At 47.4% G+C, this 12,151-nt stretch overlaps 1 protein-coding gene across 1 annotated transcript in view; it reads right to left on the bottom strand.

Annotated features, from left to right (window-relative positions):
* The window catches only part of LOC140407481 (lysosomal protective protein-like), a 37,750-nt gene extending 25,883 nt beyond the window's left edge, over positions 1-11,867 (bottom strand). Inside the window, exons 1-5 of the mRNA XM_072494933.1 lie at positions 11,658-11,867; positions 7,116-7,227; positions 5,781-5,918; positions 3,226-3,384; positions 2,093-2,184 (exon numbers count right to left, since the gene is read on the bottom strand). Of these exons, the coding sequence (XP_072351034.1) occupies positions 2,093-2,184; positions 3,226-3,384; positions 5,781-5,918; positions 7,116-7,227; positions 11,658-11,812 (656 nt within the window). The 5' untranslated portion in view covers positions 11,813-11,867. The remainder of the gene's footprint in view (positions 1-2,092; positions 2,185-3,225; positions 3,385-5,780; positions 5,919-7,115; positions 7,228-11,657) is intronic.
* Positions 11,868-12,151: the final 284 nt, after the last annotated feature.

Raw genomic sequence — 12,151 nt, forward strand, 5'->3', positions numbered from 1 at the left:
CTTAGCCTGATTCAATTTAAGGTTCTACATAGAGCACATATGATGGGAGCAAGAATGAGCAGGTTCTTTGGAGTGGAGGACAGGTGCGGGAGGTGCTTGGGAAGCTCGGCGAACAACACACGCATGTTCTGGTCGTGTCCGGCACTGGATGAGTACTGGAGGGGAGTGGCAAAGGTGATCTCAAAGGGGCTGAAGGTCCGGGTCAAGCCAGGCTGGGGGTTGGCTATATTTGGGGTAGCGGAAGAGCCGGGAGTGCAGGAGGCGAAAGAGGCCGATATTCTGGCCTTTGCGTCCCTGATAGCCCGGCGAAGGATCCTACTTATGTGGAAGGAAGCGAAACCCCCCGGCATGGAGGCCTGGATAAACGACATGGCAGGGTTCATAAAGTTGGAACGAATGTAATTTGCGCTGAGAGGATCGGCTCAGGGGTTCTCCAGGCGGTGGCAACCGTTCCTTGACTATCTCGCGTTAAGGGAAAATAGATTGGCAGCAGCAGCAACCCAGGAGGGGGGGGGGGAGCACTTTTTTTTTGTCACTTTGTTAGTTCACTATATTATTTAAATAAATCAGTTATTGTATTATTTTTATATTGATTTGTAAAAACGGAAAAATTTTGTTTGAAAACTTTAACAAAATATATATATTTTTTAAAAATCTGTCTTTCACAGCCTTGAATATATTCAATGACCCAGTCTCCTACTGCTCGCTGGGGGAGTGAATTCTAAAGATTAATGACCCTCTGAGAGAAGAAATTTTTCCTCATCACTATCTTAAATCGGAGAACACCTTAATCTGAAACTGTGCCCTTCAATATTCCTCCATGAGGGAAAATATTTTCTTTGCATCTACTCTATCCCCTCAGAATTTGCATGTTTTAATCTGGTCACTGCTCATAATGGTAGTCTGGCTGCCCATTCAGTGGGTATAGGTTATCCAACATTGAACACTGGTCTGTGCAACATTTCAGGGAGAGAACACTATGCCCCTATTAGCCCGACCTCGCGTTTTATACAGAGGGGAGTGGTGCCTGGAACTCGCTGCTAAGGAGGTGGTGGAAGCAGGGTCGATAGTAACGTTTGAAGGGCATCTTACAAATACATGAATCGGATGTGAATAGAGGGATATGGACCCCGGAAGTGTAGAAGGTTTTAGTTTAGACGGGCAGCATGGTCGGCACAGGCTTGGAGGGCAGCAGGGCCTGTTCCTGTGCTGTACTTTTCTTTGTTCTTTGTTCCTGCATCCTATCATGTACTTACATATTCACACCACCTGCTCCATCCTCGTGCTCTTCCCAAACCCTGCCCCAGTCAGCCCGTTCCTACTTGCTCCCCAAAGAGCAGCGAGAAAAAGGATAGGCTCCCCGAACCCAGAAGCAGTATCTTATTCCTCTCCTTGCCTCCCTTCTGTGATTTTCAAAGCTCAATCTGTTGTGTTTTGCTTTTCCAAAATGAACTCCAATTAGAATAAGGAAAGGCTCCCTGTCCCTTTGTCACCATTTTGTGATTTGTACTCGAGGAGTTGGAAAGTCACAAATGTGAGAGAAATAACATTTATCTTTTCCAACCAAAGTTAACAAAAGAAATAGGAGCAGGAATAGGCCATTCGGCCCCTTGAGACTGCTTTGCAATTCAATAAGACCAAAGCCGATCTCATCATGGCCTGGCAGATATCCCTTGATTCCTTTGTAGATGAAAAATCTGTCTAGCTCAGCCTTGAATATATTCAATGACCCAGCCTCCTACTGCTCGCTGGGGGAGAGAATTCTAAAGATTAATGACCCTCTGAGAGAAGAAATTCTTCCTCATCGCAACCTTAAATAGAAGAACACTTTAATCTGAAACCGTGCCCTTCAATATTCCTCCATGAGGGAAAATATTTTCTTTGCATCTACCCCGTCCCCTCAGAATCTGACATAAGTTAATAAGATCACTGCTCGGACTGGTGGTCTGGCTGCTATTCAATGGGTATAGATTATCCAACATTGAACCATGGTCTGTGCAACATTTCAGGGAGAGAACACAATGCCCCTTTTAGCCCGACCTCGCGTTGTGATTTAATACACCTGGTTTAGAGGTTCGAACATAATACCCACGTGTCGCCGAAGAGTCCGTGGTAATATCCGAAATAGACGACTGACTGGTCATTGAAATACGTGCTGCTCAATCCGTTCCCGACTGCAAACCCCTAGAACAGAGAATGTAGCTTCATCACAACAGCCTGGGCCCCTGCCCCCATCCACATTCGGAAGGATATACGAGTGCCGACATTCATCAGCGTGTACAATGGGGAAAATCTTAACTGGAAGGATACCCACAGCAACGATTTGCCTAAATCAGCTGCCACCAAGGATTGGCTGTAGGATTGGACGTTTGTCCTGCCCACCTAGACATTGAAGAACAGCAGCCTGTGCCAGTCACTCAATGGGTATCATTTTCATCTCCAAGTCAAGCGATTGTGTGTTTGAACCCACTTCAAAACTGGAGGATATAAACCGAGCCTCACACGTGAGTGCAGTACTGAGAGAGTGCCTCATTGTCAGAGGTACTGTTTTTTTTTGATAAGTCATTAAACCAAATCTTCACCTCGCCATCTCAGATGGGGATAAAGAATAACACAGCACAAAATCAAAGAACAGCTGGTTGTCCTCCCTCGTGTTCTGGCCAAATTTTATCCCACCAACATCAGAAAAGCAGATTATTGCTGTTTGTCAGCTGGTGGTGTCCAAATTGGCAGCCATGTTTCCTAAATTACTATAATGATGACACTTCAAAAGTATTTCATTACTGTGAGGCTAGGGCGGCATGGTGGCGCAGTGGTCACGGCGCTGAGGACCCGGGTTCGACCCTGGCCCAGGGTCACTGTGTGGAGTTTGCACATTCTCCCCGTGTCTGTGTGGGTCTCACCCCCACAGCCTGAAAGATGTGCAGGGTAGGTGCATTGGCCACACTAAATTGCCCCTTAATTGGAAAAATAGAATTGGGTCTCTAACTTTTTTTAAAACAAAATTATCTGTGAGGCTTTTTCTGACATTGTGATAAAATGTTGTATCAAATACAGACTCTTTACTCTCTCACACCCTTTATTAATTGCTTCAATTCCATATGTGCGGCTGAGCCACTGTTCCAGATTACAGGCAGGACAATTCACCCAAACAATAACAGGGAGAGGGATGAACACGGGGCCGGGAAGACGCTAGACTTCTAGAGCAGAAGGAAATGGAAATACCTTCAAGTTAATCTTGGCTGGGCCATTGGCGATTTTCAGACTCAGACTCGGCACATAGACGCCCCCATAACTTTCACCAGTGACGTAGAATTCATTCCGCTGGAAGCTGGGAAACTTTCTGAAGAAAGCCAGCAGGGCCAGGTAGTTGTTCTCGGCAACCTGTTGAAGTGAGGAGTAGGGAGGCGAATACAAGATCAGGAGTTAGAGCTGTGCTTCCTGCAGGGTGAAAGACTCATAAAGAACCTGCCAGCTAAAGTCATTGACATTACTGGGTTCAGGGTGCTGGCTGCCCTGAAAACTTTGAGATTGAAGTTGTTCATCTCCTAAGTCATTTGAGTGTCAGCTCGCTGGGTAGCTCCGGTACCTCAAACAGTTAGTAGGATGTGGGTTCAAGTCCCACTCAGGAGACTTCAGAGCACCATCCAGGGTCGTCCCCAGTGCTGGTATTGAACCGCCTGCAGCCAGATGTGTTGTCTTTCAGATGAGACACTAAGCCAAGGTCCAAAATGCCTCTTCAGCGATGCAAGAGGCCCATGGCACTATTATGAAGACAACCAGGGAAATTCTTGCTAGCGACTGTTTGTGGGATCTTGCTGTGCCCAACCTTAGCTACCATACTTCCTACAACAATGTCCGCCCTTTTGAAATACTCGATTGGTTCTGAGGCACTTTGGGATATCCCGAGGTTGTGAAATACAAGTTTTTCTTCTTTATTTGACCCAATAATCAAACTGTTCTTGGCTACAGAACGGCGCAGGAGTTCAGAAAATTGATGAAACGAGAGAAAGCAAAATGTTTTTGTGAATGGAGCTGGGTCAGAGTGGAAAAGGGTCATGATTTAGTGCTACAGGGATCACCAACCCCCAGCAAACTGCTGTAACTACCCGGGGTGTCCAACAGGTTGAGCACAATGACCCATCATCAGAGTGGAAAAGGGTCATGACTCAGTTCCACTGGGCTCACTGCTGAGGCCACATTATTAGGTGGAGGCAAAAATTGAAGTATTTTTGTTTGCTGACGTCTCCAAACAGTAGGGAAGAGTCAACATAAACGGGAAAGTCGATAGTTTGAGAAGTCAGTAGAAAAGTGGCAAATGTTAGTTAGGAATTGGAAATAAGTAGTGCGAACATAAATTAAGTAACTTTGCTCCGTGATACAATACAGAGGTACATGGGGCAGTTGTGGAGATTTCATTGAAGCCAACACCATTGTAGGCAGTAGCAGTAAGCTGAATATTGGGAAGTGTTACACAGGAATATGAGGAAAATCCCTATAGAGTACTGAACTACGTATACTGTGGTTGTGCTACTAGAAGAATTTTCTAGCATTACAGGGAGTGCAATTGATCTTCATTGTGATGAAGATAAGGCTGAGGAGAGTTTTATCGAAGATTTTTAAGAGAATTGATAAACCCAGCTCCAATAATAAATTTGCCATTGACGCCAGGTCTAGAACCAGTGTGTATTTTAAAAGGGAAGATGCAGTCAACTTAGTTTAAACTACTTCACGAAGATGGTGGTTAACATGTGAAATGGAGTGACGAGGGGAAAGGAGAACTGGATAGATATTTGAGACAGCGCTGATCAGGGACTATCAGATTTAGGGAGTGCTCAGATAAACAATGTTTTTCTGTACCTTCCTGTGTCCAACATTCAGAATTTTGAAATGAAATGAAAATCGCTTATTGTCACAAGTAGGCTTCAAATTAAGTTACTGTGAAAAGCCCCTAGTCGCCACATTCCGGCGCCTGTTCGGGGAGGCCAGATCGCTGAGTATGCCGCATGCTGTTGGGATGGCCTCAGGACGTCACCTGAAGCCCCCCCCCCCAATGGGCCGACTTCCCGACGGCGTCGGTCGCGTGTCCTCTCAGTTTTCCATGGCAGCTGTGGACTGTGTCCAACACTGCCACAGTCGGGAGGCGGGGGAGCCATTCCACTTGCTGTGGCAGCTTCGGCGGGGGCTGGGGGGACAGGTGGGGGTGGTCCGGGGGTGGCGAGCGGGGCTACAGGGGGGCACTATCTGGCAGGCTGGGTCTACGCGTGCCGGCGCCATGTTGTACAGGTCGCTGCCGTGCGCATGTGCGGCCACAGACCCAGCCATTCTCCATCAATATCTGCAGGTAAAGCTGGGGACTTTACGTGGCGCGGTTACTAGCCCCCCACCAGGCGGAGCATCGGTGCGGGGGTGGAGCCGACGTTTTGGTCATAAGACCAGGTGCTTCCTCCGGACATAGCCGCAAAACCGGAGAATCCAGCCCTCAGTCTCTCAATGAAGAAAATGAAGCTGGTGATGTGCAAAGGTCCATCTCGACGAAGGTCCATTTCACTCAACAGTCTGGATAGGATAGTTAACAGCAGCTGCTCAAACAGCTATCTCGAGTGACACACTGATTGTTGGAGGCAAGAAATAAATAGCCCTGGTTGTCAAAGGATCCCTGTTTTGTCTTTTCCTGGCACATTTCTACCTTCTCCAGGCCGGACGTGATGACCCAGCCCCCAGCAAACTGCTCTCACTCCCTGGGTGTCCTAGCAGCGACAGCAGATTGAGCGCAATACCTCCATATCATTGGTGGCGTAGTTCCTATTATCAGAATAGGAGAAGCCAACCCCAGCTGGGGATTCCAGGTACAGAACATTGGCCATCTTGTTCCAGCTGTACTCGTTGATGTAGAGTGTACGGCCATTGTCATTCACCTGGAAGGAAATGCACTGAAGTTAACAGGATGTGACCGATCAACCTGAATCTGCATTAACCAGCTCCCCCAGGCTCCCACTCTCCACTGCAACTGTGCCCCCCCCACCCCCCCCTCCCCATACACACACCAACCTTCAAGAGCTCCTTGGCTATTTACCTCCTGTTCACTTATTGCACTTTCATACATCATAGACCATAGAATTTACAGAAGAAAAGGAAGCCATCGAGTCTGCACCGGCCCTTATAAAGAGCACCCCCCACCCTGCAACCCGCAACCCAGTAACACCACCCAACCTTTTTGGACACTAAGGGCAATTTATCATGGCCAATCCACCTAACCTGCATCTCTTTGGACTGTGGGAGGAAGCCGGAGCACCCGGAGGAAACCCACGCAGACACGGGGAGAACGTGCCGACTCTGCACAGATAGTGACCCAAGCCGGGACTAGAAACTGGGACTGTGAAGCAACAGTGCTACCCACTGCTACCGTGCCGCCCAGAAACCTACAACATTCTAAGAGGACTAAACAGGGTAGATGCAGGAAGGATGTTCCAGATGGTGGGTTTGTCTAGAACCAGGGTTCATAGTCTAAGGGTACAGGGTAAACCTTTTAGGATTGAGATGAGGAACAATTTCTTAACCCAGAGAGAGGTGAGCCTGTGGAATTCACTACCACAGAAAGCAGTTGAGGCCAAAATGTATGTTTTCACAAAGGAGGTAGATGTAGTCCTTGGGACTAAAGGGATCAAAGTATTTGGAGGGAAAGCAGGAATAGGTTACTGAGTTGGATGATCAGCCGTGATCATAATGAATGGTGGAGCAGGCTCGAAGGGCCAAAAGGCCTCCTTCTGCTCCTATTTTCTATGTTTCTATAACAAACTCTATTCTCAATTCTCCCAATGGCTCAGAGTATAAATGTACAACCCTGGACAGCACTGAGCTAGACTAACCAGAAGGTTACAGATTCCATTCCTAATCCATGTTCTGGGAATGGAAAGGGGAAACAAGAGTTTGGGTTTTCTGATCTTCAAACACCAACTTGGGCTGGTCGGTGAGCAATGGGTCAGGACAGAACCAGGAGCCCTCGCTGTCCCTTCCCACCAGCCCGGGCGTGACTTAAAGTCAACACTGCTGTCTTAACTGAGATTTGCCAACAGAAAACTCAATCATCACCCTTCAGTAAGGCGAGCACTTACATGCAAAGGTCCATTTTCAGAGAGCAATCCACCTAAAGAACTGCACCCAGGTCCACCATTCAGCCACAGGACCACAGGGTCATTGGCTGGGTCTTGCTGGGATGTCACAAACCTGCAGGAGCCAAAACAAGTTGGAATTAATGTCTGGGTCAGAGGAGCCTGCAAGAGCATGGAGAGGTGAGGCACAGTTTTAGAATCATTAAACAATTCCAGCACAGGGAGGAAGCCATTCAACGGTTTGTAACCATACTAACTCTCTATGAGAGCTACTCAGCTAGTTTCACTCTCCTGTTTGTTCACTGTAGCAATGCCAATCTTTTCCCTTCATAATTTCCAATTTCCTTTTGTAAACCACAAATGGAGCTGCCTCCATCACCCACTCAGGTAGTGCTCTCCAGCTCTTAACCATTCCCTCACATCACTCTTTTTTGTCAAACACTTTAAATCAATGTCTTCTGGTTTTGTGATCCTTGAACCAATGGGAGCAGTATTTCCCTATCTACTCTATAGTCACTGGATTGGAGAGTGATCCATCAAGGTCACTTCTGGCCCTGGTCTTCTGAAAGCAATTATTCTGTTTATACTGTTGACATTTTTCAGTAAGGGCAATCTAATTGAGGCCTTTAATATGTTAAAAGGGTTTGACAGGATAGATATGGAGAATCAATTTCCTTTAGTGGATTACCCTTCAGGAGTGAAATTATAAATTAGTTCTTCAGCCAAAGGGGAGTGGAAATCTTGAGGTCTCACCCAGAAGGTTGGGGACTTTGAGGGGCATTTGGAGCTTTCAGGATGGAGATCAATGAAGTTCTGTTAGGTAGCGGCATCAAGGGAGGTGAAGTAAAGATTGGGGGGGCGGGGGGGGGGGGGGCAGTGGAACTGAGGTACAGATCAGAACACAAGAAATAGGAACAGGAGTAGACCATTCGGCCCGTCAATCTGATCCACCATTCAACCTGATCATGGCTGATTTTGCCTTTCAACTTCATTTCCCCACCCACTTCCCATATCCGTTGATTCCCGAAGAGACCAGAAATCTATATTCCAGTGTTAAATATATCCAGCAATGAAGCATCCACAGACCTCTGGGATAGAGAATTCCAATGATTCACAACCCTTTGAATGAAGAGATTGCTCCTCATCTCAGCCCTAAATGATCAGCCCCTTATTCTGAGACTATGTTCTAGATTCCCCAATCAGCAGAAATGATCTCTCAACGTCTACCCGATCAAGCCCCTTCAGAATCTTTTATCATTCAATGAGATGACTTCTCATTCTTCTATTACTCAGCCTCTCATCAGTGGACTATCCCCTCACCACAGGGACAAATTTAGTGAACCTTCACTCTTCTGTCTCTAATGTAAGTGTATCCCTCCTTAAATATGGGGACCGCAACTGCACACAGTGTTCCAGATGTAAAAGGTCTGACCATTTGCTGACCATTTCAGTTTGGAATGCTAATGCAGCTCTTAGTACATTCAGAGTCTTCTCGTTCAGCTCTCCTTTGTAAGTAATGAGAGCGAGCCACCTGGCTTCAATGACAGGCTCCATCACAGTGATGTTAGCTTCAAACCAATCAACATTTTTTTCTCTTGCTGTTGAGGGTGTGGTATTGTGGATGCTGTCCCGAAGTTTGTTGGAAGGTGTATAAAATACTAAATGAGATTGATAAAGTAAACATGGACCAAATGTTTCCCCCTTGTGTGCAATCTAGAAAGAAAGGTCACGGATATAAGTTGAGAGGTGGTAGATTTAGAACTGAAATGAGGGGGAACTACTTCTCGCAGAGGGTGGCAAATTTGTGAAACTCGCTGCCTCATTGTGCGGTGGAATCTGAGTCATTAAATCACTTCAAGAACGAGCGAGGTAGGGCAGCAAGGTAGCGCAGTGGCTAGCACTGCTGCCTCACAACTCCGAGAAACCGGGTTCGATCCTGGCCCCGGGTCACTGCCTGTGTGGAATTTACACATTCTCCGCGTGTCTGCGTGGGTCTCACCCCCACAACCCACAATCCATAAAGTTATGGGGCTATCCATCCATGGCTGGGAGTTTGGTTCATGAGTGCCAGGGCGTGTCACATGCCTGTGGGCCTGCACACCACATGTCTGGGAGCCAAACCTGTGTGTTCCTCTGAAACATTAAGCTGGGGCTATAAAGGGCCTAGTTTCTGTGTGTCTCCATGAGGAGGTACAGTGGAGGACTTGCTGCCGACGGAGGGTCTATGTACTGTTATGGGCCAGGGCTAGAGAACCCCAAAGTGTATCATGGAGTTCATCTGACCCACAACTTTTAATAGATAGCGGTATGGGGAGCACACGGCCCACTCTACAGGTGTGGTACAGCAGAAATGGAAAAGTATTTTTTAAAGCAAAACAATGTTTATTCTATGAACTCAAGTTAACCTTTTTGAAACATACAGTGAACATCTTAGCAACCATCAATTCAAATACAAACCCCAAAGAATACAACACTACGTAATCCTTAACAACTTCCCAAACAACATCCAGAAGACAGAAGAAACACCTTTTGACAGAAGCACATTAGGTTTACATTCACTACTGAGAACATTTATAATTCTGAATTCACCAAATGATCAAGCGATAGTCTTTTCATGGCAGAGAGATCAACAGTACACCCGCTCTGTCTGGCTTCAGCTCCAACACTGAAAACGAAACTAAAACACACCCTGCAGCAAACAGCCTAAAACGAAAGTAAAAATCTGACAGACTGCCCAGCTCCACCCACACTCTGACATCACTGATAAACATCCATTTCTTAAAGGTATATTTCGTAAACACCCATTTCTTAAAGGTACTCTCACATGACAGTACCGACAGAAAAAGATTTACACGTTTGTCTCTCTTTTTCACATTGCTGCTATCCAGTGGCGGAGGCTGAAAATGTGGAGAAAACAATCACACAAAATCAGAAAACAAACAAATTATCTGACCCACACACTAGACACATCGGGCGGGATACTCCGATTCTGCGACCATGTCCGCAGAATATATCTGGTCTTACGACGAGAAAGTCGGCGCCGCCCCTGCACTGGCCCGCCGCCCGGTGGGGGGAGGGAGCTATCAGCCGCGCCGCGTAAAGCTCCCGGCTTTACCTACGGATACGGCCACAGAATGGCCGGGCCAATGGCCGCACATGCGCATGGTGGCGGCCTGGGGCAGCCGCGCCGTACAGCATGGCGCCGGCTGCGCGCGGACCCGGCCTGCCAAAAACTGCACTTGTAACCCCCCTTGCCACCCCCGGACCACCCCTCTCCAATCCCCCAGCCCCCGCCGAAGCCCGCCCTGCCAGCAGAACGGCTCTCCCCTGACTATGGCGGCGCTGGACACAGTCCGCAGCCGCCAAGCGAGGTCCCCGAAAAGTGAGAGGATGCGTGTCCCACGCCATTGGGAACTCGGCCCATCAGGGGCGGAGCATCGGGGGAGGACCTCAGGTGACGTCCTGAGGCCGTCCCGATGGTGTGCGGTGTACTCCTCAAGTATGCCATTTTTGAGGGGGCGGACCAATGGCCAAACAGCGCCGCCCCTGATTTCAGCGTATAAGTGGATTCTCCGGCCAATCGCCAAACGCGATTTCAGTGTCAGCGATTGGAGAATCCAGCCCATCACGTTGAGCAGCTGGACACAGTTCTTCTATCAATTCCTTTGAATTATCTAGGTTATAAACCTCTTTGCGAAGAGAAATAGATCCTTCCTATTCACACTGGACTTCAGATCATTTTATACTTCCCTCAGCCTCCTTTGTCCAGTGAAAACAACTCCAGCTGACCCAATCTTGCTCATAAACAAACTTTTCCAGCCCTGGATAGATGAGTGTGAAATCAAGGCTGTCTTTTCGAGTGGACCTCGAAGATCCCATTGAAGAACAATGGGGAGTTCTCCCCACTACCTTGGCCAATATTTCTCCCTCAATCGGCATCACAAATTCAAATTATCTGGTCAGGGTCACATTGCTGTTTGTGGGAGCTTGCTGTGCACAAATTGGTTGGTCCATTTCCTACATTGCAACAGTGGCTACTCTTCAAAACAACATCATTGGCTGTAATGCACTTTGAGATGAGCAGTAATCATGAAAAATGCGATATAAACGCAAGACTTTATTTTCCTTAATCTCCCCTCTGACTCTTCCTGGATACAACCTGCAATCAGTCAGAATCTGTATCCACCCCCTCACCTCCCCCCAGCATCCATTCTTCCTGCCTTTTCCCAAACACTGGATGCCAATGGGATATTGAACAGTGGAGGGCATCACTCAGTAATTAACTGGAAAATGATTAGTCGCAGCGAAAGCTGCACAGCCTCTCAATCACAATCTTACCCCAATTCCACCTCATCCACAAATCCAGAATTTAGTTTAGCCCAGTTGTGATTCCCAACTCTACAGAGACCAGGGATCTGATTTGGGATCTTCACCCACTAAGAGTTCAGGAGACCGGGGGACTGTCAGACACTAACTTTACCTTGTGCCCAATGCCAGGGTAGGGTATCCCCGTGTCTTAGCTCCTGTGGAGCCCCTTTCACCTACCAGTAATGTAGATGTTGGCCTGTAGATGCCTGCAGGTAGCCGGACCACTGCCTGAAGTTGAGTTGGGTGTTCAGACCCGGCAAGGACAGGATTTCATCTGGGGCGTAATATCCCAGAGCGCCGCCCACACAGAGCAACAGCAAACTCCACCACATTGCTGCGAAGCAGGCGGAGAGAGGGAGACCGTAAGATTAACAACTACAACCCGGAGGATCTCACAGGAATGTGGTGGCAGACAACTCCTTATATAACTGGGGCTAGGAATTGCATGATCACATGACTGATAGTAAATTATACAAAGAGGCAGGGAGTTACAATATCAGACAATAAAGAGAGAAATCACAAGGTATTAAACCAAATATTGGAATGATGTCAATGCACATTTGTACTGGAAAATGTGCCAATAGTCTTGGTAAAGTAATTAAATGACCTGTGTCCTTAGGCTGTCCTTTAAATACATTAACAGTGTAAATAAGAACTCGTGCTCCTCTCAA

Source organism: Scyliorhinus torazame, unplaced genomic scaffold (genome assembly GCF_047496885.1).
Source record: "Scyliorhinus torazame isolate Kashiwa2021f unplaced genomic scaffold, sScyTor2.1 scaffold_1559, whole genome shotgun sequence".
NCBI lineage: Eukaryota > Metazoa > Chordata > Chondrichthyes > Carcharhiniformes > Scyliorhinidae > Scyliorhinus > Scyliorhinus torazame.